General features: G+C 55.3%; 11 protein-coding genes across 11 annotated transcripts; 5 read left to right on the plus strand and 6 right to left on the minus strand.

The window, feature by feature from the left end:
* Positions 1–46: 46 nt before the first annotated feature.
* On the minus strand, positions 47–1,251 carry F5Z01DRAFT_668042 (60S ribosomal protein L35). The gene is made up of 4 exons (XM_046264321.1): positions 1,159–1,251; positions 743–882; positions 443–668; positions 47–382 (listed from the first exon to the last, which is right to left on the minus strand). Exons 1-4 carry the CDS (start codon positions 1,159–1,161, stop codon positions 374–376), a joined length of 378 nt encoding a protein of 125 aa, XP_046113769.1. The 5' UTR covers positions 1,162–1,251; the 3' UTR covers positions 47–373.
* Positions 1,252–1,400: 149 nt separating this feature from the next.
* F5Z01DRAFT_668043 (uncharacterized protein) lies at positions 1,401–2,459 on the plus strand. The gene is made up of 3 exons (XM_046264322.1): positions 1,401–1,617; positions 1,671–1,784; positions 1,859–2,459. Exons 1-3 carry the CDS (start codon positions 1,549–1,551, stop codon positions 2,360–2,362), a joined length of 687 nt encoding a protein of 228 aa, XP_046113770.1. The 5' UTR covers positions 1,401–1,548; the 3' UTR covers positions 2,363–2,459.
* On the minus strand, positions 2,126–3,810 carry F5Z01DRAFT_438906 (ATP10 protein-domain-containing protein). Its single transcript, XM_046259758.1, has 2 exons — positions 3,269–3,810; positions 2,126–3,207 (listed from the first exon to the last, which is right to left on the minus strand). The coding sequence occupies exons 1-2, from the start codon at positions 3,619–3,621 to the stop codon at positions 2,532–2,534; spliced, it is 1,029 nt and encodes a 342-aa protein (XP_046113771.1). The 5' UTR covers positions 3,622–3,810; the 3' UTR covers positions 2,126–2,531.
* Position 3,811: 1 nt separating this feature from the next.
* On the plus strand, positions 3,812–5,646 carry F5Z01DRAFT_438897 (2-oxoacid dehydrogenases acyltransferase-domain-containing protein). The gene is made up of 2 exons (XM_046259757.1): positions 3,812–4,140; positions 4,192–5,646. The coding sequence occupies exons 1-2, from the start codon at positions 3,975–3,977 to the stop codon at positions 5,499–5,501; spliced, it is 1,476 nt and encodes a 491-aa protein (XP_046113772.1). The 5' UTR covers positions 3,812–3,974; the 3' UTR covers positions 5,502–5,646.
* Positions 5,570–6,946, minus strand: F5Z01DRAFT_668047 (thermoresistant gluconokinase). The gene is made up of 2 exons (XM_046264323.1): positions 6,310–6,946; positions 5,570–6,243 (listed from the first exon to the last, which is right to left on the minus strand). Exons 1-2 carry the CDS (start codon positions 6,535–6,537, stop codon positions 5,791–5,793), a joined length of 681 nt encoding a protein of 226 aa, XP_046113773.1. The 5' UTR covers positions 6,538–6,946; the 3' UTR covers positions 5,570–5,790.
* Positions 6,947–9,544: 2,598 nt separating this feature from the next.
* F5Z01DRAFT_630938 (peptidase family M49-domain-containing protein) lies at positions 9,545–11,788 on the plus strand (the record flags this gene model as incomplete). Its single annotated transcript, XM_046261756.1, has 3 exons — positions 9,545–9,669; positions 9,741–10,787; positions 10,837–11,788. The coding sequence occupies 3 exons, from the start codon at positions 9,545–9,547 to the stop codon at positions 11,786–11,788; spliced, it is 2,124 nt and encodes a 707-aa protein (XP_046113774.1).
* Positions 11,789–11,936: 148 nt separating this feature from the next.
* On the minus strand, positions 11,937–13,432 carry F5Z01DRAFT_439334 (ribosomal protein L6e-domain-containing protein). The gene is made up of 3 exons (XM_046259759.1): positions 13,044–13,432; positions 12,434–12,769; positions 11,937–12,370 (listed from the first exon to the last, which is right to left on the minus strand). The coding sequence occupies exons 1-3, from the start codon at positions 13,155–13,157 to the stop codon at positions 12,218–12,220; spliced, it is 603 nt and encodes a 200-aa protein (XP_046113775.1). The 5' UTR covers positions 13,158–13,432; the 3' UTR covers positions 11,937–12,217.
* On the plus strand, positions 13,251–16,151 carry F5Z01DRAFT_439374 (heat shock protein 78). The gene has a single exon (XM_046259760.1). It carries the CDS (start codon positions 13,711–13,713, stop codon positions 16,081–16,083), a length of 2,373 nt encoding a protein of 790 aa, XP_046113776.1. The 5' UTR covers positions 13,251–13,710; the 3' UTR covers positions 16,084–16,151.
* Positions 16,152–16,801: 650 nt separating this feature from the next.
* On the minus strand, positions 16,802–17,542 carry F5Z01DRAFT_684353 (ADP-ribosylation factor GTPase of the ras superfamily; the record flags this gene model as incomplete). Its single annotated transcript, XM_046265923.1, has 4 exons — positions 16,802–16,894; positions 16,948–17,013; positions 17,067–17,311; positions 17,395–17,542. The coding sequence occupies 4 exons, from the start codon at positions 17,540–17,542 to the stop codon at positions 16,802–16,804; spliced, it is 552 nt and encodes a 183-aa protein (XP_046113777.1).
* A 1,108-nt stretch (positions 17,543–18,650) lies between these two features.
* F5Z01DRAFT_439444 (emp24/gp25L/p24 family/GOLD-domain-containing protein) lies at positions 18,651–19,660 on the plus strand. Its single transcript, XM_046259761.1, has 3 exons — positions 18,651–18,993; positions 19,054–19,261; positions 19,311–19,660. Exons 1-3 carry the CDS (start codon positions 18,802–18,804, stop codon positions 19,514–19,516), a joined length of 606 nt encoding a protein of 201 aa, XP_046113778.1. The 5' UTR covers positions 18,651–18,801; the 3' UTR covers positions 19,517–19,660.
* Positions 19,661–19,664: 4 nt separating this feature from the next.
* F5Z01DRAFT_668074 (uncharacterized protein) lies at positions 19,665–22,606 on the minus strand. The gene is made up of 2 exons (XM_046264324.1): positions 22,382–22,606; positions 19,665–22,324 (listed from the first exon to the last, which is right to left on the minus strand). The coding sequence occupies exons 1-2, from the start codon at positions 22,597–22,599 to the stop codon at positions 19,804–19,806; spliced, it is 2,739 nt and encodes a 912-aa protein (XP_046113779.1). The 5' UTR covers positions 22,600–22,606; the 3' UTR covers positions 19,665–19,803.
* Positions 22,607–22,775: the final 169 nt, after the last annotated feature.

Here is a 22,775-nt window from a genome sequence, read left to right on the forward strand (position 1 = left end):
GAAGATAATTCTCACGAGGCAACAAGAAACAGCATGTATCACGAGCAATGGGCACGCAATGGTGATCGTGACCTCATTTATTTTTTCTTTCGGTGAAAGCAGACCATGCTCTTGTAGTCCACCCACCGTGGACGCAACCTATCCCGGCCCAACGAGGCGCAAGGCCGGGACTGGACAATGTACAAGCCGAACCAAGAGCGAGGAACTCCTCTGCTAGTCTCCAACCTGCCTCGAGATTGCGTCCGTCAGATCAAAAGAGAATAAAAAGCACGCGCCATGCCAGACCCCATGCCGGTAAATAAACCCTTTTCTACCCGATTTCGTTTGATCGTCCAGCCGTCACTCCAGGAACTGCAAATGATGTGTGGGATATTTAGGCGGCCTGAGACGAGAAAGGTCAGCGGAGGGGGCACCCAGATGTACGGGGATGGTGAAGACAAACCTTGACGGCGAACTTGCGCTGGGGGAAGTGCGACTGGCGCTTCTTGGTCTTCGCCAGCACGCGGGCCTTGTCCTCGGGTGATAGCCTCCTGCGGATGGCGCGGGTCTGCTTGGGGCGGAGGTCCAGGGGAGCGTACTTCTTGTTCTTGTAGAACAGGCGAAGCTGGGACCTTTGCTTGGCGTTGATGACGGTCAGGACACGGGCGATCGACTTGCGGATGTCGTGGCTGAGGCCAATGTCAGTACGCGTGAACACAAGAAAAAAGTTTGGGCCTTTGGCCGGCTGCGGAGGGGCACTCACATCTTGCTGAACTTGCTGCCAGACGAAGCGACCTGCTGGACGCGGAGCTGACCGAGCTCAGTCTTGAGCTCGCCGAGCTGCTTGAGCAGGTCGTCCTTGGACTTGTCCCAGAGCTGGGTAGACTTGACCTTGCCAGACGACTATCCAATTGTCAGCATTTCCGTCTTGGAACGAAAAGTCCTGCGAACACGCGACACAAAAGCCACTGGGAGACGAATCGATCGTGGGAGTCCAGCACCAGGGAGTTCCCCTTCCTCCCTATCGATCCTGGCCGTGTCGATGATTGATCCCGCAACAGTGCACGCTATCCCTCCTCTATCCCATGACATCTCCAATCGATCGATCGCCTCCAGCGACATGGGGAAAAAGAATATCGTCTTGTTCGCAGGCGAGGCATTGAAAGGGCCGTTACTCACCATCTTGAATACCTTCGATGGGGAGTTGCGAAGTGTGTCGACGTGGGGTGTAGTATTGGATTGGGCGTATCGTGATGTTGGCAACGTCGAGCCTTTCGGGAGGTGAAGGGGCACGGAAAAGTTGCCCAACCCTAAGTGTGCGGGCGAATTTTGCAGTGGATTTTGATTGGACAGCCCCATTTGTGTGTTGGCAGAAAAACGGTATCCGCTGTGGCTGGTGATGCAGGGTGTGGCGCAGGTCATGGCCGGTGGGTACGTACTCTAAGGTGGGTAAGGCGCAGGCGCAGGTGACGCCCGGGCCTTTGTCGTCGGATATGATACAATGTACGTGCCAACAGGGTGAAGCCGAACTAGATACTATCCCATCAACACAGAATAACCACCACCACCATGTCTGCGCCGACGGGCAACGCGGGCTGGACGCAGCTTCGGCAGCAAGCGCGGAACCTAGAGACCCAGGTTTGTGAAGCCCTGTATCCGACCTACTGAGCTCTTGACACTGACCGGGACAGACACAAAGCCACTTCCATACGTATTCGCAGTTCGCCAGCACGGCCGACATCCCGAAGAAGCCATCGCCAGAGGAGATTGAGACCGAGAATAAGATTGAGGAATTGCTAGAAAAGGTGCGCCTCCCCACGACCGGGCGACCCCCTGACGGTTGCTCGCGCCAAGCTCTCAGTAACTGACCATGCACCAGCGCGACGGCATCATCACCCAGCTCGCTCGCCTTCTGGACTCGGAAGCCGCCCTCACCTCCTCTGCCGTCAAGCAGAACAACCTCTCCCTTCTCAGAGAGAACCTCGCCAACCACCGCCGCGATCTTACGCGCTTGCGCTCCAACCTAAAGGAGGCGCGCGACCGATCGAATTTACTCGGCAGCGTACGCGATGATATCAAGGAGTACCGTGCCAACAACCCCGAGGCGGCCGAGGCGGAGTACATGGCGGACGAGGGGCGCCACATTGACCGCAGCCACGAGATGACGGACAACATTATCAGCCAGGCGTATGCTATCCAGGATAGCTTCCTGTCGCAGGGCGAGACCATGGCCAGCATCAATAGGAGGATCAACATGGCTGCCAGCAAGATTCCCGGCATCAACACCCTCATGACCAGAATCTCGGCCAAAAAACGGAGAGACGGCATCATCATGGGCACGTTTATCGCTTTCTGTTTCATCTTGTTCTTCTTCCTCTCGTGACGGGGGGAAATGCGTAACAGGGTCTCTATTATCTTGCATGGGCGAAGGCGTTCAGGGACGGGGGTTATCAGCGTATTTCAATTGTACAATAATAATATGACACAGTCAGAGCTGGGCGACAAGGTGTTCCGCTAAGCCCGTCTTCTTCATCGCCTGCTTGCGTCCATCATCACAGATCCAGCGTTCCCGATCGCAAGTGCTGTCTGCTGTGGGCCTCCCTCGCCGTCGCTGGCTTGTAGTTGGCCCGCCTGACTTCTTCCGCCATCCTGACCAGACCCCTGTTGAGCCCTTCGAGTTCATCTGGATGGGCCGTTCCGCTACCCGCCCAGCGTATGCGGCAGTTCTGGTCGACGAGGAACGTGTAGCCAACCTTGCTGTTCAGCAGACCAATGTGCTCCCTGATAGCATCCGACAGGCCCCTCTGCACGAGGAAGTACTTGTCCCAGTCCCGTTCGGGGAACTTCTTTCGCAGGGAGCCCATGAACCACTTGACCAGCATGGCTTTGGCTCGGTTGTCCTCGTAGTTGAGATAGACCATTTGCGCCACGTCTTGGTTGTGCGTGACGGCCTCGTGCAACCCCGGGTTGGCGTCCGATGACACGAAGCTTTGTATTTGTGTTTCGGCCCACTGACTGCTGAAGACGGACACGACAGAGGCCTTGCCCGTCAGGACAGGGGTCGTGTCGGTCGGCTGGGAGCCTTTGACGAGCGTTTGTCCGTAAAAGTTGGGAAAGTAAAGCGAGAGCTCCGCCTTGAAGAGTCGTGGCGGCGAGATGAAGGATTTGCCCTCGTGGAATTTCAAGTTGCCCCAGTCGCGAAAGTACGGTTTCGACATTTGCGCCGTGCTAGACATGGTCAGTCCTACCGTTGCAGCAGTAGATGCGCGCAGAGGTTCTATGGACTTACAGCTCCTTTCTTCGCGCCAGATGCTTGTCATAATCCACAAAGTCGTCTCTCCTTTGCCTGATTGATCGGCTATCCACGCCCGTGTTCTCGCCTGCTTGCGGCGGGTTGGGCAGCCCTATCGGCCGAGGCAGTGGCTTGGGCGTGAAACCTTCATCAATGCGTTTGCCATAGCTTCGTGGCGCGACAATCTCGGGACCCTTGATCTGCTCCTTGGGATTGGGATCAGCGCCGGCAGCTGGTTTGACTGCTCGATGAGTCGAGGTGGTGAATTGTCGAGACCGGCAGACGGAACACGGAAGAGGCTGTTGGCGGGGCAGACGACCAAGCGCCCGAGCCAAAGGACGGGCAGACATGATGCTGGATATGGCGGATAGCTGACCGTCGCGAGCGAGTCCAGCAGCCAAGACGGCGGTCGACGTTGAAAATCTTGGGCTGGCTTGACGCGCCTCCAGGGGACTGGACTGGGGTAAGTCCTAAATCGGCCTAGTGTCACTGTGGTGGGGGTCTCCAGTGACGCTTCGGCTAGACGCGGGGCTGGGCATCACCAGTCTCAATGCCGACTCAACCCTTCGGCTCAAGAGGAACCACGGCTGCCCGCCTCTTCGGATGTAATTATTGAATTTGTTTCTGTACCAATGCTTTGATTCTCTTCTTTCTTCTTTCCACCACCTCACATTTATATTCAGCGCCCTGCAGAGAGCTCACCATGTTTCTGCAACGAGGATCTCGAGCGCTGTCGCGGCAATGGCAGACGTCCAAGGCCGTTGGAAAGGTCATGGCGGGACACCAGCAAGCATGCCCCGCCAGGTGGTTTCACGAGTCGAGAAGGGTGATGGCCATCAAGGCAGTGCCTCTGGCGGATATTGGTGAAGGTGAGTTTGTCGTTGCTCTTATCAAGCGTGAACCGAGCTAACACGTCCCAGGCATCGTCGAATGTGAGGTCATCCAGTGGTTCGTTGAGCCTGGCGCTACTGTCGAGGAGTTCTCCCCCCTGTGCGAAGTCCAGAGCGACAAGGCGTCGGTCGAAATCACAAGTCGTTTCCCAGGCACAGTCAAGAAGCTGTACTACGAGGCTGGCGACATGGCCAAGGTGGGCAAGCCCTTCATCGAGATTGACACGGCCGACGATGCAGCTCCCGAAGCTGTCGAGCCTGCCACGACACCGAGCGAGGGCGCAAAGGAAGTCGAAGCACCATCAGCGCCAGCACCACCAAAGCCTGTCGAGAACACATCCCCAGAAGTCCCACGAGTCGATGATCCGCCGGCGCAGACACAACCCAAGGTCAAGGGCAAGTGTGCAGCCCTGGCCACGCCCGCAGTCCGACATCTTAGCAAGGAGCTGAAGATCGACATCACTGATATCGACGGCACTGGCAAAGATGGGAGGGTGCTTAAGGAGGACATCTACAAGTTCGTCAAGGCCAGGGACAGCGCGCCCCCTGCTGCGCCCGCACAGTCGGCGACCACCCCAGCACCTTCATCATCAGACACATCGGTGCAGACCGAGACATCAGTCCCCCTCACCAACATCCAAAACCAAATGTTCAAGAGCATGACTCGCTCACTGAACATTCCTCATTTCCTCTATACGGATGAGATTGACTTCTCGTCCCTTGTCGAGCTGCGCGCTCGCCTGAACAAGGTCCTGGCCAAGTCGCCAGCTGTTGAGGGTCAGTCCGGCAAGCTCTCCTACCTCCCCTTCATCATCAAAGCCGTGTCACTGGCTCTCTACCAATTCCCCATCCTCAACGCCCGCGTGGACGTGGATGCCACGACGGGGAAACCCAGCCTCATCCACCGCTCGCAGCACAATATTGGCGTCGCCATGGACACGCCCCAGGGACTGCTCGTGCCCGTCATCAAGAACGTGGCCTCGATGAACATCCTCTCCATCGCTGCCGAGCTCACCCGGCTGCAGACCCTGGCACAACAGGGCAAGCTTTCTCCCAAGGATCTCACGGGCGGCACCATCACCGTCTCGAACATTGGCAACATTGGTGGGACCTACCTGAGCCCTGTGATCGTGGACAAGGAGGTGGCCATAGTGGGCATTGGACGGATGAGGACGGTGCCGGCCTTTGACGGGAACGACAATGTGGTCAAGAAGCAAGTAACAAACTTCAGCTGGAGTGCAGATCACAGGGTCGTGGATGGCGCGACGATGGCCAGGGCGGCCGATGTGGTGAGGAGCGTGGTCGAAGAGCCTGATGTTATGGTGATGCATCTTAGATAGAAGGCTTTGACGTTAGAAATGCACTAGACAACCTGCATAGCAATCAAGTGGTACAAGAGAATTAGTCAAATTCCCCAACTTCTCGGTTATTGGTGCTATGCGGCGATGCCCCTTCAAATGGTGATGATCCAACCAACGCCTGACTTGGTGAAGACGTTCCCTTACAAGTGATCCTTCCAGAAGATGTCCTATTCCTATTCCTGCCCAAAGGGGGGACATGTCCGACTACGGCCCTCAATCCAAACGCTAAACGCCTCATGCTGTCCTTATCGTATCGAAATGTACCAGGTCATTGCTGCTCCTCCTCCACCTCGTCGTCGCCCATCACCTTGACGACCCTGTGGAGCGCATCTCCCTTGACCTCCTCGAGCGTCCGGCTGACATCCACTTTGATGACGTCCTTCTCATCCTCCCCGGGTCTCTCGAGGATGTCGAACTGGCTGTGCACCATGTTGGCGCCCATGTAGTGACCCTTGCGCTGGGCTACGCGCTGCAAGAGAGTCTCTTCTGACGCATCGAGGTAAATGAAGTGGATGAGAAGGGACGGATCGTAGTAGGCGGCTACGCGGATGACGTCGCGGTATTTGCGCTTCAAGGCTGAGCAGGTGAGCACGACACCTTCTGAGCCCGAGGAGATGAGACGAGTCGACTCTTCGCGCAGAACGGTCAGCCAGTCCCAACGGTCGGCGTCGGTGAGGGGTGTGCCGTTGGCCATCTTCTCAATGTTGGCAGGCGGGTGGAACTAAGTTGCAGTCATTAGAAGGGGAATTTTCTATAAATCTGGCAGAGTAGTACAACGGTAACTTACAGAGTCGCCTTCTATGTAGGGTAGGCTAAGCGCCTGGGAGAGATGCTCGGCTACTGTCGACTTGCCGCACCCTGCAGGGCCAGTGACCAGCCAAATGTGGTGATGCTGGTAGGTCTGCGCGCGGCCGCCGGCAGTCGTTGGCGCAGCGGCCTGGCCGGAAAGCGTGGTCATGGCCGCAGTGTCCTTTTGGCCCTGAGCAGCGGGCATCGGAGCGTCGTAGGAGAGCATGGTTGATCTCGGCGTTCCAATCGAAGCCGAGGTGCGTGTATAATAGCCTTATATAGAATGCGAGGGTGATGGAGAGGTGCGGCGCATGTGTGTACAGCAAACACCAGAGGTCGTGTGAGCGATGACGCTATTGTACGTCTGGGATCACGGCTGTCTGCCCGCCCAATTTCTAGCACCAGTGGCCACAAACTTGCCAAGTCGGAGCTGAATGGAGGATAAATTGGTTAATATATCTTCGCAATCTGCGTGTGTCGTGCGCGAGAAGGATTGCGGGAGGATGATGTTAGGTGAAGTAGAGTTGTTGGTGAAGCAGTGTCTGGCTGTTGAGGGTGTGAAGGTCCAGGGTCGCATTCAAAGGCGTCAGCGAATCAATGATTACAGCAAGTCACAAGACTAATGAGTTGAAACGGAGGAGAGCGGGCAAGCCTCTTAAATATAATTGTCCCAAGTGCCTTTTTAGCCCGTCGGCAGCGTGGGACTGGACTGGAGCGTGGCTCGGCGGACATGGGGCGTCCAGGCAGGCCCCCATCGTCATAGGTACTTACAGTACTGGCCAAAAGGGGGGGATGGATACCGTAAAGTTTGAAGAGAAAATCAGGGCGGGATGCTCACCGACTCGCATCCCTAATTCGGCGCTTCTAGAAAAGAAAATGTCATGGCGCCGCCAGACTCCAGTCCGTCGGTCTCAATTGCGGGGCGCTGAAATAAGGGGAACGTCAATGGGGGTACTGTTACTCTGTTTCGCACGTCAACTCTTGATCATCGCGATTGTATGATCTCCTCGATACATCAGTATTCTGACGAGATTTCCGAGTGGCTGTGTTGTTCGCGCATGACCTGCGCTTGACTTGAAGCAGCGGCTTCAGCCTCAACAAACGGTGCCTGGCTCACAGTTCACTCGCTTGCGAGTTGCGAGCCAGCCAGACGCGGCTTTCCCCAGACAGACCACGAGGGATGCACGACGTGCTCCGCACCACTGCAGGTCAACCTCGCCAAAATGCAGCGGCCCGTCATGGTAGGGTAGGTCGTCAAGATCATCATGATTTGCCCGAGATCCAGGCCATTGGGACGACAAGGTATTTAGGACCAGCGATGCTTGTGTTGAGCCTCGCGTGCACTGCCAGGCACTGATCTCCAACATCAACGTGCAAACAGCCGCCTGGTGACCAAACAATCCCGTCCTCAAACGTCGGGGTGTCAGACACCCACGGGCCCCTGCTGCTGCATTGATTTTTAGGCGCATGTGCCCCGCGGCCATCGGCACCTTGGGATTGGGTCACACTGGGCTCTCCCTTCAGGCATGACCTCTGCTCATGCCTCATGCAGTGATACATTCCAGCCAGCACACGAACTGCACGTTGGATCGCTTTCGGTTTGCGATACCTCTTGTGCTTGGGCTTGTATAAGTAACCACATCAGTGTGATAATGCGCGCACAGGTGATCGAGCGGACGACTGGAACTTGAGCGGAGTTTCCTGTTGCTGTTAGTGGCCTTTTTCACATCCCACGCTCAGCGTGGGGGTTCGCTGATCGCCTGAGCTACGGCAGGGACGCTAGCCGCAGCAGTGGGCGCCAGATCGCTTGATACGGTAAGCGCCGGCGAAGTCGGCCTGTGGAAGACGGCTTCAATAAGTACGATTCCAGTTCAGCAACTGAATAAGAACCACGTATTCCTCGTAAAGCATGCCTTGAGAGATGTCTGTCGGCAACTTACCTTCGCTGGTTCGAGCTTGCAGAACTATCAGATACTTCTGAGTCTGGTCGCGATCATGAGGCACCGTAGTTGAAAGTAACTCCCGGAAAGCCATCCGGCACGCAGACTGACATGGAAGGTACGTAAGTACGTAACCAGCCAATTAATGTCCGTCGGGGAGGTTCCCCGATGACCCGCACCATTTTCAGCGTGACTCGATGCTGTGTTTTTTTGAACACGAGGGCCCAAAAGGCACTTGAAGAGTGTATTGTAATTATAACTACACTGATGCATTTCAAGATAATCAAAAGCAGACGTGCCGGCTGCCCGCCGATACGAAGCTGGGTGAGATATAATATTGGCACTGTCAGCCCCCGAATGAACTTTTTCTTCCGGCAAGTGATGAGTGGTAGATAGATCACCATCCACACTTACATTGACAGCGTATGATTATATGATAATAAATTGTCGGCGCTCTTTCTTTTGATCTGATTCAGCCTATTGGGCATCATCATCTCATGACTTACATAGAGTCTTCACAGGACTGGACGCAACACGTCACGGGTAAATCTCATCTGCGCCATTTGCAAGCCGGATAAACGTATCGGGCATTCATATCCCACCAACCCAAGTGGCTTTGTGAGTAAGACTTACTCAAAAGGACACCCAGTACGCCGTTTGTAGAAGAATGTACTTCGTCCTCTGCAAGATCGTACCTTGTCTGAATGCTGACTGCATTTGGCCAGTCAAATCGAGCGCCGACATGGAGGCACAGTTTCTATTCGTTGCGCAGAGCTCTGAGGCCTACCAACACCAGATTCACTCACGGTTGTTCCTAACAACTTGAGGAATATGAAACCCCACGTGAGGTGACTGCACGCACTGAACAAAAGGCCTTTGGAGCTTGAGCTTCTATGAGCCGCTTTGAGCCGTCTCCGGGTGCTAGTGGTCAAAGGTTCCCCGCCTCAGGCAGACAGATGGCCTGAGCTGTTAGTGATTCCGCCCGTTACCTGCAGTTGGCACTAACACCCCGCCGCAGGTCTAGGCATCGGGGGAAGCCACCTAGCTGCAGCTAATGGGGCGTCACTTGCCAGCCTCCAGTTGCTGACTGCTGACTGCTGCCCATGAGGTGGTGCTGCATTCATCGGATCTCAAACCGGCCTCATGTCGCTCCTTTCGTCCCCTTCGTTACTCCTCAGGAGACTGCCCATCTCAATCAGACACGCGGCAATACGACCCTCTTTACAACCACGCCGCGTTACCCCTAGGTTCTCCAAACCTATTCTCACTCAGCATCAAAGATTTTCATCCACCATGGAGGCCCAAGAACTCACCCACTATCTCGCCGATCAGCCGCCCACTGTCGTGAGGCTTGAGATTGAGAAGCACTTTGAGGCTCTCAACGACAAGCAGAAGCGATACGCTCACTTCATCAGCAAGTATGCACAACTGAGCTGCCTTCTCTCACCATTCTCACACACGGTCATGACGCTAACCCACCTGCCCGCAGAGCTTCCTTTGCAGGCACGAGAATCGTCTTGCGACAGCTCTCCCCCGAGTCTGAGCCCATCTACGACCTCATCGTCTCCCTGCACAAGAGCTGCAATGGCGACTGGAAGGCGTTGCAGAGCAAGGCCGGCATCGAAGAGTCGGAGCTCACCCACTTCCTCGAGTACGCTGCCATGTTCCTCGGCAACACAGGCAACTACAAGAGCTTTGGTGACTCCAAGTTCATCCCCCGCTGCAAGCCCGAGAGTGTCGCGGCTCTGGCGTCAACCAGCCCGGAAGCCTCCAAGTTCTTTGAGGCCACCAATGGAGCGATCTTCAGCGCGGACAATCCCTCCATGTTGCACCTCGGTTTCCCTGACGCTGGCCACATGACCACCTACTACCCCGATTCGCCCCACATCAAGCAGGCTGAGATCGAGGCCGTGTCTTCATGGATGGAGAAGAAGGGTCTGCTGCCCGAGAACAACCGTCTGCGCAAGACCAAGGACGGCAATTTCGAAATCCTCATTGCCTCGGCCATCGTCGAGGCACCGGCTGAGGGAGGCGACATTGGCAAAGATACCGTCTTCACTGTGGAGGATGGCTTGCTCAAGGGCAAGACCATCACACTCGTGTACGGTGACTATGCGGAGGAGATGAAGAACATCACAGCGTACATCAAGCAGGCCGGCCAGAACGCCGACAACGAGACCCAAGAGAAAATGCATGCCGCTTACGCCAAGTCCTTTGAGACCGGATCGCTGGAGGCCTTCAAGGACAGCCAGCGCTACTGGATCAAGGACAAGGGCCCCATGGTCGAAAGCAACATTGGCTTCATCGAGACGTACCGTGACCCTGCGGGCGTACGTGGTGAATGGGAGGGCTTCGCATCCATGGTGAACCTGGAACGCACGCGCGCCTTTGGCGCTTTGGTCGATGCTGCGCCCTCGCTCATTCCCCTTCTCCCCTGGGGCGCGGAGTTTGAAAAGGACAAGTTTCTTTCTCCCGACTTTACCTCGCTCGAGGTATTGACCTTTGGTGGATCTGGTATCCCCGCCGGTATCAACATGTACGTTATTCGCCGCCACACACTGCAAACCACAATGCTGACCTACTAGTCCCAACTACGACGATATCCGCCAGACGGAAGGTTTCAAGAACGTTTCCCTCGGCAACGTCATGAGCGCCAAGGCCCCCAATGAGAAGATCCCCTTTATTCGCGAAGAGGATCTCGAGGTCTACCAGAAGTACCGTGATGCGTCCTTCGAGGTCCAGGTCGGTCTCCACGAGCTCACTGGCCACGGCTGCGGTAAGCTGCTCCAGGAGACGTCACCTGGCGTCTTCAATTTTGACAAGGAGAACCCTCCCGTGAGCCCTGTCACCAACAAGCCCATCACAACTTGGTACAAGCCTGGCCAGACCTGGGGCTCTGTGTTCGGCAGCATTGCCGCCTCGTACGAGGAGTGCCGCGCTGAACTGGTCGCCATGCACCTCAGCTGCGAGTTCCCCGTGCTCAAGATTTTCGGCTTTGGCGACGGCAGCGTTGACATCAATGGTGAGGCGGGCGATATTCTGTACGCATCCTATCTCTCGATGGCTCGCGCTGGTCTTGCCTCTCTGGAGATGTGGGATCCCAAGAGCCAGAAGTGGGGACAGGCGCACAGCCAGGCTCGCTTCTCCATCCTCAAGTGCTTCCTCGAGGCCGAGGATGACTTCTGCAAGCTGGACTACAAGGAGGCTGACATGTCGGACCTGACCATCAAGCTGGACCGCTCCAAGATCCTGACCGCTGGCCGCGATGCTGTCGGCAAGTACCTCCAGAAGCTCCACGTCTACAAGTCCACCGCCGATGTGGAGACGGGCAACAAGTTCTACGTCGACATGACGACTGTCGGGCTCGACTTCTGGGGTACTCAAGTCCGTGACCTGGTCCTCGCCAACAAGCAGCCCCGCAAGGTCTTTGTGCAGGCCAACACGACCCTCGATGAGAGCACTGGCAAGGTCTCGCTCAAGCACTACGATGCTTCGCTGGTCGGCATCGTCGAGAGCTGGGCGGACAGGAATCTGTAAATTAGTAGCATAATTGGCATTTGCATGGGTGGCATAGCATGGGTAGCGGTAGAGAAGAAAGAGTAGACTAGATGTGGCCTACACTCTCTGAATAGAGCCCACTCACGTCCTATGCGATTGTTCATTACACGTTGCGAGAGCGCCATGTCATGGCTCCGGGGAAGAGGGAAAAAGAGGTCTTGGTTTGTTCATGCTCGTTGTGTTTTTTGACTGTAAAACCTGATTACAGACGCCAGAATGTGACCGATGCCGTCGACTTCCAAATGCAATGGGCCAAACCAGCCCCCAGCCGGGAGACCCTGCCCGTTCTACGACACCATTGTTTCGTAGCGCAACCAGAGTCTGTTCGCCTACGCCTTTCCGCCCCGCAATGTTTGTTTCCGTCGTGAAAATGATTGCCCTTGTCCTCACAGTCCCCCGTTTCTCCGTCTACCACTTCATCTCGTGGGGCTTGTCGCCCTTTCGCAGGCTGAAGCTGCTGCCGAGGTAGCTGGAGAGGAACTGGACCTTCTTGATGTTGCTGAGCAGAGGCTTGTCGATGGCCTTCTGGTCCGCCGCGCGGGAGCTGTTAACCTCCTTCTTCTGTGCATCGCATTAGCTGACTGTCCCAGAAATGTTTGTTGACGGCTTGTGGGCTGGTCGTACCTTGGGCTCCTCGCCCTGCTTGAAGAAAGCCTCCTCACCAGCCTTCTCCTTGGCCTTCTCGGCGGTGAAGTACTTTGGTTGGGAGATCTCGTCGACCTTCTTGGAGTCGAGACCGTTGACGTCGACCTTCATGGAGGTGGCGATGACGTAGCGGGAGTTAACCCGACGCAGGGGGACGCCGTTGATCTTGAAGGGACCGGTGACGAGGAGGACACCCTGATCGAGCGTCTTGAGGAGGACGACACGCTTGCCGCGGAAGCGACCAGCGAGGAGGATCAGGACAGTGCCGGGCTGGAGGGTCTGGCGGGGGGCCCAGGGACGGACCGTCTTGCGGACCTGTGAGACAATCGTCAGCATTTGTTCTTGTCCCAGTGAATGTGCTCATGTTGGTGGCATGCTCGGAGAGTCGAATCGATCGCTGTCATGCGCCCGCCTGTGCGATGTTGAACGTCGCGGCCGCAGGGTCCCATGTGTGCGGGACGGCCGATTCATAACCATGTCCTCCGATGATTCGCATTCCAAATTTCCGGCGCGCCGTCGCTGACAGTGTTCTCGAGTGTCGCAATTCCTCCTCGCATGCCACCAATGTGTGTATCGTGATCCGACTCACCTTCTTAGGCTGGGCATCGTCCTCGGCAGGGTACCACTTCTGAGCCTTCTGCCCAGCAGCGGGGACCTCCCGAGTCGACTTGCCGAAGGTCTTCTTCTGATTCTCGACGGCCATTGTTGACAAACTCTTCGCACGCGGGCACTGGGTGGTGAAGGGTTAGTAGGGTTGGGTGGTTGTTGAGAGTTGGTGATGATGGGCTGGCAACCGTAAAAGTGGAAGGGGATTTCCGGTGGTTCGCGCCCTACAATCCGTCCAGGTTGTGCGTGGAAAATTGGTGCCCTCTGGCGCTAGGCTTTTTTAGGGGCTGGTGGGAAAGTGGGGTGACTCAGCGCGTCTTGGGGCTGCACGTGATGTGAGTCGAAGAGCTGGGCGGACTACGGCATTGGACAAATTCCGATTACCGCAGAGAAGGTCCGCTTAAGCTTTGGACATGCCATCATTTCCATGCCAGCTCGGCCGGCCGTCGGAAGTTACCAGAAGATGCTATCCTCGACTGGGCGTCGTTCGAATGAAGAGGAAGCTTTGCACCATCGCAGCTATTAAGTACACGTGCATCGCACCGGGCGACTTCTAGCTTTGAACTTACTTCTCTTCTAGTTGATGTCCTTTACTCTGTGAAACTTTGTCATATGTACTGAGCGCAGCCGCGCAGCGGCCTATATTCAACATGCAAGCTCGACGACAAGTACTTTCTTCAGCCCAGCGACTCGCTGGCGCTGTACGACCACGAACCCAAATCACCCGAGTAGCGGGCTTACAGATTCTGCGACCAGCTACAGCCCGGTTATTGCCTACCATCACTACTCGCAACTATGCAAACGGACGACCGCACCCTCCAGGTGGCACGCACCGCATGGATATGGGTGGTGGTGAGGAGAAGCCAGCGCTGGAGCAATACGGTGTCGACCTCACAGCGAGAGCGAAAGACGGCAAGCTTGATCCTGTGATTGGTCGAGACGGCGAAATTCAGCGAACGATCCAAATCCTCTCGAGACGAACGAAGAACAACCCCGTCATCATCGGTAATGCCGGTACGGGCAAGACAGCCATCCTTGAGGGCCTAGCCCTGCGCATTGTACAGGGGGACGTGCCCGAAAGTATCAAGAACAAACGAGTCGTCAGTCTGGATCTAGGCTCCTTGATTGCTGGTGCCAAGTTTCGGGGCGACTTCGAAGAGAGACTGAAGAAAGTCTTGGATGAGGTGCAGAAGGCAGAGGGTCAGGTCATCCTCTTCATCGACGAGCTACACACACTCCTTGGCCTGGGCAAGGCTGAGGGCTCGATCGATGCTTCGAACCTCCTCAAGCCAGCTTTGGCCCGAGGCGAGCTCCAATGCTGTGGCGCTACCACGCTTGCGGAGTATCGCCAGATTGAGAAAGACGTGGCGCTGGCGCGACGCTTCCAGCCTATTATAGTGAACGAGCCATCGGTGGAAGATACCGTCAGTATCTTGCGCGGTATCAAAGAGAAATACGAGGTTCATCACGGAGTGCGGATCACAGACGGAGCGCTCGTCGCAGCTGCCACTCTCTCGAACCGTTACATTACAGATCGCTTCCTGCCCGACAAAGCGATCGACTTGATGGACGAGGCTTCGAGTCATCTCAAGCTACAACATGAGTCAAAACCCGAAGACATTATGCGCTTGGACCACAAGATTATGACTATCCAGATTGAACTGGAGAGTCTTCGGAAGGAAAAAGATGTTGCCAGCAAGGAGCGGCGCGAGAAGCTTGAGGATGAGTTGAAGAAACACCAGGAAGAGCTCAAGGCACTCAACGAGCGCTGGGAGAAAGAACGGGCAGAAATTGAGGGCGTCAAGAAAGTTCAAGAGGACCTCGACAAGGCCAGATTTGAATTGGAACAGGCTCAGCGCGAAGGCAACTTTGGCCGAGCATCTGAACTGCGCTTCGGTGTCATTCCCACACTGGAACAAAAGCTACCCAAGGAGAACGAGACGGAAAGCCCAGGCACAGCACAGGCTGACCAGCTTGTTCACGACTCTGTCACCGCGGACGACATTGCCAATGTTGTCTCGAGAATCACCAGTATCCCAGTCACAAAACTGACGTCTGGTCATATCGAGAAGCTGGTCCACATGGAGGATAGCCTGCGCGAGTCTGTCAAAGGGCAAGACGAGGCCATCAAGGCCGTGTCAGACGCTGTACGTCTGCAACGTGCAGGTCTGAGCGGCGACAACAAGCCCACAGCCTCCTTCTTCTTCCTGGGCCCTACCGGTGTGGGCAAGACTGAGCTTTGCAAGAAGCTTGCCGGGTTCCTCTTCTCGACGGAGTCGGCGGTTGTTCGTTTCGACATGTCCGAGTTCCAGGAGAAGCACACGATTTCAAGACTTATCGGTGCGCCCTCTGGCTATGTTGGATACGACGACGCTGGTCAGCTTACGGAGGCTGTGCGCCGCAAGCCGTACGCAGTGCTGCTCTTCGATGAGTTTGAAAAGGCTCACCGCGACATCTCTGCCCTCTTGCTTCAGGTCCTCGACGAAGGCTACCTGACCGATGCACAGGGTCACAAGGTGGACTTCCGCAACACAATCATTGTGCTGACGTCGAATCTTGGCGCCGACATTCTAGTCGGCCACGACCCTACACACCCTTACCGAGAGACCGAGAACGGAGACATCGATCCTTCCGTGCGCGACGCCGTCATGGATGTTGTGTCCTCCGCCTACCCACCCGAGTTCCTCAACCGTATCGACTCCTTTATTATCTTCAAGCGCCTCGCACAGAGCGCTATTCGTGACATTGTCGACATTCGTCTGCGCGAACTACAACAGCGCCTAGACGACCGACGCATCACACTGCACACGCCCAACGAAGTCAGAGATTGGCTCGCTGAGAGGGGCTACGATCCCAAATTTGGTGCGCGACCGTTGAACAGGCTCATCACCAACGAGATTGGCAATGCTCTTGCTGCAAAGATCATCAAGGGCGAGCTCAAGGGCGGAGAAACAGCCGAGGTGAAGATCCGAGATGATCAGCAAGGGCTGGAGATCAGTAATGTTGCGACTGCAGCGCCTTGAGATCTTGTAAACTACGTTGTATGACTTGTACATTGTTGGAGTTCTGTCTTATACCCTGTATATTTGTACAATAAGCATAAAAATATAATGAATGTAGCTAGGAACACTCTGTTCACTTGTGGTGCAAGACCGACATCTACAGAGCATCCTGTATGTGTTGCGTGAGTGACATGCCAAAATCCCATGCACTGCTGCTGTTTTCAATATTCTTCCATGCACTTGATTGAGATTTGGTAACTATCATGGCTATCATGATAATCTTGTTCATTGCGGAAATATTCATAGACGAAACATGATCATAACGTCCACCCTTACGAGGAAGCGAACAATCGACACGCGAGAAACTGAAAGAGTTTAACCTCAAACTCCCCAATGTACAAAACCCTTTTTTCGTTGCCGAAACTGCTGTCCCCCAAGAGCCTACCAGAAGACGCCTTCCTGACCTCCCATCCAATGCAGCTTGACGTGAATCCATTTTCCCCAGTACAGTCACAATGGCGGCGGCACCCACATCGAGTAGCATGTGAGGGTGGGGACCCCATGTTGGTGGATGGCGAGATGAGCCAGACGTGGAGTTATCAACAAGGTTCGATTGGTTTGCCCGAATGAAGAGAGTGCGAATTACAACCGAAGCCCCGGCGAGGGATGAAGATAGGACGTAGCAGCGAAAAAAGCAGGAAGGTGTTGTCGTCCAGTAAAGGCCTCTCTATTGTTCTCTCTACTGGTGGCCAGCCTTGCGCAGGGTGGTGGCAAGCCACTCGAGGCCCTCATACAGGCCGTCTCCGGAGGTAGCGCAGGTGGACTGGATGTACTGTGATGGTTGTTAGCGGGGCGAAGGAAGACGAGATGGTGGCCGGGACATACCCAGGCGCGTTGACGCAGGCTGTGGAGACCAAGCTTGTCGGTAATCTCGGCAGCGTTCATGGCATTCTAATAAGTCTTGTCAGCAAATTGCCATCATCAAGTCCGATGGAAACACGTACGGGCAGATCCTGCTTGTTGGCGAAGACCAGAAGGATAGCATCCCTGAGTTCGTCCTCGTTCAACATGCGCTGCAGCTCCTCGCGGGCCTCAACGATACGGTCGCGATCGTTGCTGTCGACGACGAAGATGATACCCTGGGTGTTCTGGAAGTAGTGCCTCCACAGAGGACGGATCTTGTCCTGACCTCCGACATCCCACACGGTGAACTGAATGTTCTTGTACTCAACGGTCTCGACGTTGAAACCTGGCATGCGCATTAGCGGATGGACTCGGCCGCCCGCCCCTCGATGCGGTCTGCGAGGGCGGAGATAAGGATAGGGGTCGTACCGATGGTGGGGATTGTGGTGACAATCTCGCCGAGCTTGAGCTTGTAGAGAATGGTGGTTTTACCGGCAGCATCGAGACCGACCATCAGAATGCGCATCTCCTTCTTCCCCCAGAGCTTGTCGAAAATCTTCGAGAAAGCGAGACCCATGATTGCGACGTGCGGCTAGGCCGTGGAATTGACGAGAAAGGGGTATTGCGATGAGAACGGGTTCGTTCCTGGTTGCCACGTTGTCAGTCAGCACGTTTATGAGGAGGGGTTTTTTTCGGGCTGTGTAGTAGCAGTGGCGGACAGGCGAAGGCGCAAGCGTGCAGGGCGTTGGAGAAACGACGTGATGTCGCAATTGACTTTTGAGATATATCTCTTGCCAAAAGAGCGACTCTCATGTGTTTTTGAGCCTCGCAATACAACATGTAAAGGACACCTGTAGTCGGTGGCGTGGCGCTGGCAGGCGACTTTGTCTCCTAGGCTGCGACCCAGATCAAGGACGGGGGGAAGCATATGGGCGTTGTGTCCTTAACCATGGTCGCCAACTCTCGCTTCTCCAGTCCAGGCAGCCGCGAAAGAACGCATGTGTTGTGCTCGTGGGTACGGTGGTGCAAACTCACGATTCGTCAGGGTCGGTTCCTCCTGATATGACAGAAGGCGACGGTAGAATGGGATGGAGGCCGTTGACGGGTTGATGAAAGGTTGTCGGTGTAGACGTGAGCCAGGGATCCAAAGGTCAAAATATGGGATGCTCAGGCGGGCTGGGGGAGGGAGGGGTGAGGTGTGCTGGATGGCTGGTGCTTGCTGAATTTTGGGGCCACCTCAGCGCCTTCTACGGAGTACGGTATTGATCCATTCATTGACATGTGGCGCCGCCCAGTCAGAGGCTGGAATCCATTCCAGTGATAGAGGACGGACCGGAGCACCGCCACAGCGCGCAATGGACCGTATCCACCCGAGCTCCAGCCAGTCCTTCCCCTGAAGCCTGCTGTGCATGACTGATTGATCGACCGATCGCCCAGAGGGACGAGCGCGAAATCATCATCACAAGTATGCTTATTAGCAAATCCAAAGTCGCAAACAATGATAACTGCTTCTGCAATCTTTACTTGACCCATTGACTGACAATGGTGTCTGGTTCTGGTTGGTGTACCGAGGCCACAAGCCTGTCACGTTCCGAGCTCATTCTAGCCACTGTTTTTGGCTACCCCTGAGCAGGCTACCTTAAGCTTGGCTGGCTGGAGCGCCACATGTTCGGAGCCCCATTTCTCCCAGCGCCGGCCAACCGCCCTGGGCCCCTGTAGCATCTAACCGCAAAGGTGTCAATTCGAGAGACGCCCTAGTCGAAGCTCATCGTCCACGATCTCGGAGCTGCGCATCACCCATCCGCTCCCCTCGAACGACTGCGGCCGATCCCAATCATGCGTTTCTTCACGGCTGCAAAGGCCCTCGTGGTCGCCGCTGTTGCTGCCTCGGCGCACAACATCGTCCTCCCAGCCCACGGCGTCGAATGTTTCTACGAGACCCTCCACAAGGATGATACCATGACCGTGACGTTCCAGGTTGGCGACAGGGAGTTTGGGTCAGCAGGCAACCTCGAGATTGACTTTTGGGTACGTGGTCGCACATGATGGCTGGCAGGCAGGCAGGCAGCACGCTGAGACTGAAGACAGATCATCAACCCCAGCACAACATACGAGTACAACGTAAAGTCCGTGACCTCGGGCGACTATACCTTTACGGCGAAACATGACGGACGATTCTCCTACTGCTTTGGCAACCAGCACTGGGGGGCCAACACCAAAGAAGTCTCCTTCAATGTGCATGGAGTGGTCTACGTGAACGAGGCCGACATGCCCTCTGATCCCCTCGAGAAAGAAGGTAAGTGCGGCAAGTGTCACATGTAGACAAAGCTGACCAGGAACACCAGTCCGCACCCTCTCCGATCTTCTTGCCCAGGTCAAAGACGAGCAGCAGTACATTGTCATCCGTGAGCGCACCCACCGCAACACCGCCGAGAGCACCAACTCCCGAGTCAAGTGGTGGAATCTGTTCATTGTGGGTGTTGTTGTTGGCGAGTCCATGTTTCAGGTCTGGTGGCTGAAGCGCTTCTTCGAGGTTAAGCGTACTGTATAAAGGAGCTGTGTGTGGGAAGTTTGGGCGAACAAAAGAGGCTGGCTGGCTGGCTGCGTGTGCATGGTATTTGATCTCTTGATGGCGCACAAGGAAGGAAGGGTGTACGCGATTCAATGCAAGTTATCATGAACGTTTCGAAGAAAGATACGAAGCGGTTTCTCATTTCCAATGCCAACCTTTGAAAGGTCTGTGTCTAGTTGATTGAACTCTCTATACCCGAGGCTCCGAGCCATGCTATACCCAAAACGCCGACATGTAATCATCTCAAAATGTACAGAACACAACGCTCATGATCCTGGGTCAAACTCGGGAACTTGCGCCCCCTCCTCTGCTGGCTCCTCCACAGGCAACTCAACTTCCTTCACAGGATGCAGCAGCATGGGAGGCAGACACATCCGACCTTCACCTCCGGGCATAGATCCAACAGAGCCACCCTCTTTGCTCGCATCGGCTGTCTTTTCAAACTCCTCGCCTCCGTCGTTGTTGACCTTGAGTCCCAGCCAGCGCCTATACAGGTTCGGCCCAAACCCAGAATTGTAAAACCATGACAGCCCACGTAGATTGTGCTCGCGATCGCCGTAGACGCTGTTTCGAGCTCCACCACTTGAGCCGTCACGACCGCCGTTGAAGATGGAGGCCATGTATTCCAGGGGCCACTTGCGGTCGACGTATACCGGATGGGGCGCGTAAACGGCCTTGTAACCGTGTTGCAAAGCAACCGTGGCAGGCCACATTTCAGGGAAAGCAAACTGTTTCTTGTAGGCGGTCATCTTGTGCATTGTCAGCAGTAGCCGGCGTGACATGCGAGAGGTTGTGATGATGTTGGCGCGGCGAGGCGGGTTCCCATTGGTACGGTTGAAACCAGTGATGTCGTCCTTCAGCAACCAGGTCGTGCCATCTGGGTCAAAGATTGGATTCAAAGAGATGTAGTCCGCCTCTTCGCCAACGCCCCATACATTGCGATCCTTCTCAGGACCACCATGAGGGGGTTTTGGGTCGTCGCCAGGCATGTACCAGTCGTCATTGTCCTCAGGACGTTGTGGCCCCCAGACCATCTTGCGAGGTTTCGAGGCCTTGTCGGGGTCGTCCTTGAGACCAGGTGCCTTATTCCAGAGGGTGTCGGGGTTCAAAGTGCCCATTTCGTTCTGGATGCGAGCCATCTGCGAGAAATCCTCCCATGAACCGTGAACCTCAGGTATGTAGAAGCGGGCGTTTCTTTCCCATAGGTTCTTTCGGGGTTGGGCCTTGGCCCACTGTTCAATCTTGCTGAAGAGATCGTAGTAGTGTCCGGTGTAGCGGACATCCATTTCCCATTGCCAGAAGTACTCGTATTCCGGATGTTGGTAGGCAAAATGCTGCATGGCCATGGTCAGGCCACGATACACACCGTGTACTGGCAGGTCGGGGCCACGGGTGTATAGGTCATAAATGCCTTGGTAAATAGATAGCATCTGGGTTTCGGTCCACAAAGTGACCAGCCCACGAAATTCTTGCGGAATGGTGTCTTGGATTCGTTTCTCATAGGCGTCGTGGTCGGCCCAGATCGGATGCTGAGCATCGTTTTTCACCTGTACAAGGAGGTGAACGTCGTAACGGCCTCCCGACGCGAGCGAAAGCTCTGTGATCATAGAGCGCAGGGAGGCCATGTCATCCTCCCGAAACAAATATTCGTCGTAGCACCTGATCACGACTGCCGTCCTTGCTTTCTTGGCCACTTCCGTCTTTGGCTTATCGGCCTTGACAATGGCGTCCGCTGCATCTGTGCCATCTGTTCCTGCGACGACTTCTTCGGTCTCATTGAGACTCCGTTTAGCAAGACTGGCAACTGGCGCCGCTGAATCTTGTATGTAGAAGCCATGGGCCGAAGAAGCCTTCGCTGGAACTTCCACGAAGCGATTCATGTTGGCACTGTAGCAACGTCTCTGAGCCTCGGCCCAATCGACGTCTCGGAAGTCCACCCGATGAGTGTCTTTCCAGACGTCTGCGGAACCAGAGTTTTCTCCTCCCTCACCCGTCCCCAGACCGCCGTTTTTGAGCGAGTAACCAAAACCGTAGGGACCAAAACGGCCAAACCTTTCAAAGCATACCTCTTCCGGGAGGTCAAACAGTTCATATGAGCCGACGACGTTGCGCGGAAACCCTTTCGGTCGGCCTTCAAAATACCGTACGGAAGGGATTCGAACCTTCCCAGCAGCGTCCAAGAAGCATTCGATCATGTCAGACTCCTGCGCACGTGTAGGGTACTCATTCCAGGAAAGGCTGGTAGGTGTATCTCTTTCCCCTTGTGCGGATTCTCCAGAGGGTATCGGGTCATTCGACTTTGGGTATTCAGGGCTGCTTTGATGGAAAGGCAGGAGAGTTCGGATACCGCCATAGTACCTTTCCAGGAAGGGGAATCGCTCCCATACTGGAGGTGGCGGTACAGGCCTGTGTTCTGATGTGCCGCTTGCAACCTTCCAGTTCTCCACCTGGCTTGCCCTGATCAAGCTGAAAATCATGAGGAAGAGGAGCGCTCCAATGCCAAAGCACAGATAGCGGGTGACTTTGGTTGGTAATCGGTATGGGTAGACGCTGGCTATCTTGGTGGCTTGCCTCCTTTTCGGGAGCATGGGCATCCCGCTGCCCAGCGAGCCCGATGTGTTTCTTGAGGACCCATTTGAGCGAACTGGGTATGCATCGTACTCGTCGGAGGAGGCGTAGTAGTCTTCGTCGTCCGAGTATCGTTCTTTCGATGGGGACCCTGCTCGTGTCCGTTCGTACACCGGCAGCCGCTCTTCGCGATTGCGGAAAAGACCCATGATGGATGGGCTGTTGTACGAGACAGTCAGAAATGCTGCAGTGGAACAAACGAAGCGAGCAACATACCAGGCCTTTGCAGGCGGCGGTGGTGTCTCAAGTGTGCACGGATGTCGCGGTCGGTAGATGTTGACGTCGATCTTGATATTGATTGGACGAGTCTCTGTTTGCTTCGATTTTGAGTTCGGCGGGCGCAGAATTTCACGATTGCTTCTGCCTACATCAGTGTTGGGTTTGAGAACGCTAGATTGATACCAGGCGAGATGAAGACTGAACCAAATGCACATTTGCTTTCTGGAAGGCTAATAATGATGCCAATGTTGTGGCAGGGGTCCTCGACTTCGCGTTGCTGAGCAACGCGCATATGCCGCGAAGGTGTGGATGGCGGCTCGTTATCGATAAGTGACAAGACGTCAGTTTCTCCCCAAGGCACCTTAACTACTAGTACTGCAGCAAGCAGCGC

This window comes from Emericellopsis atlantica (assembly GCF_019669845.1).
Source record: "Emericellopsis atlantica unplaced genomic scaffold F5Z01scaffold_48, whole genome shotgun sequence".
Classification (NCBI taxonomy): domain Eukaryota; kingdom Fungi; phylum Ascomycota; class Sordariomycetes; order Hypocreales; family Bionectriaceae; genus Emericellopsis; species Emericellopsis atlantica.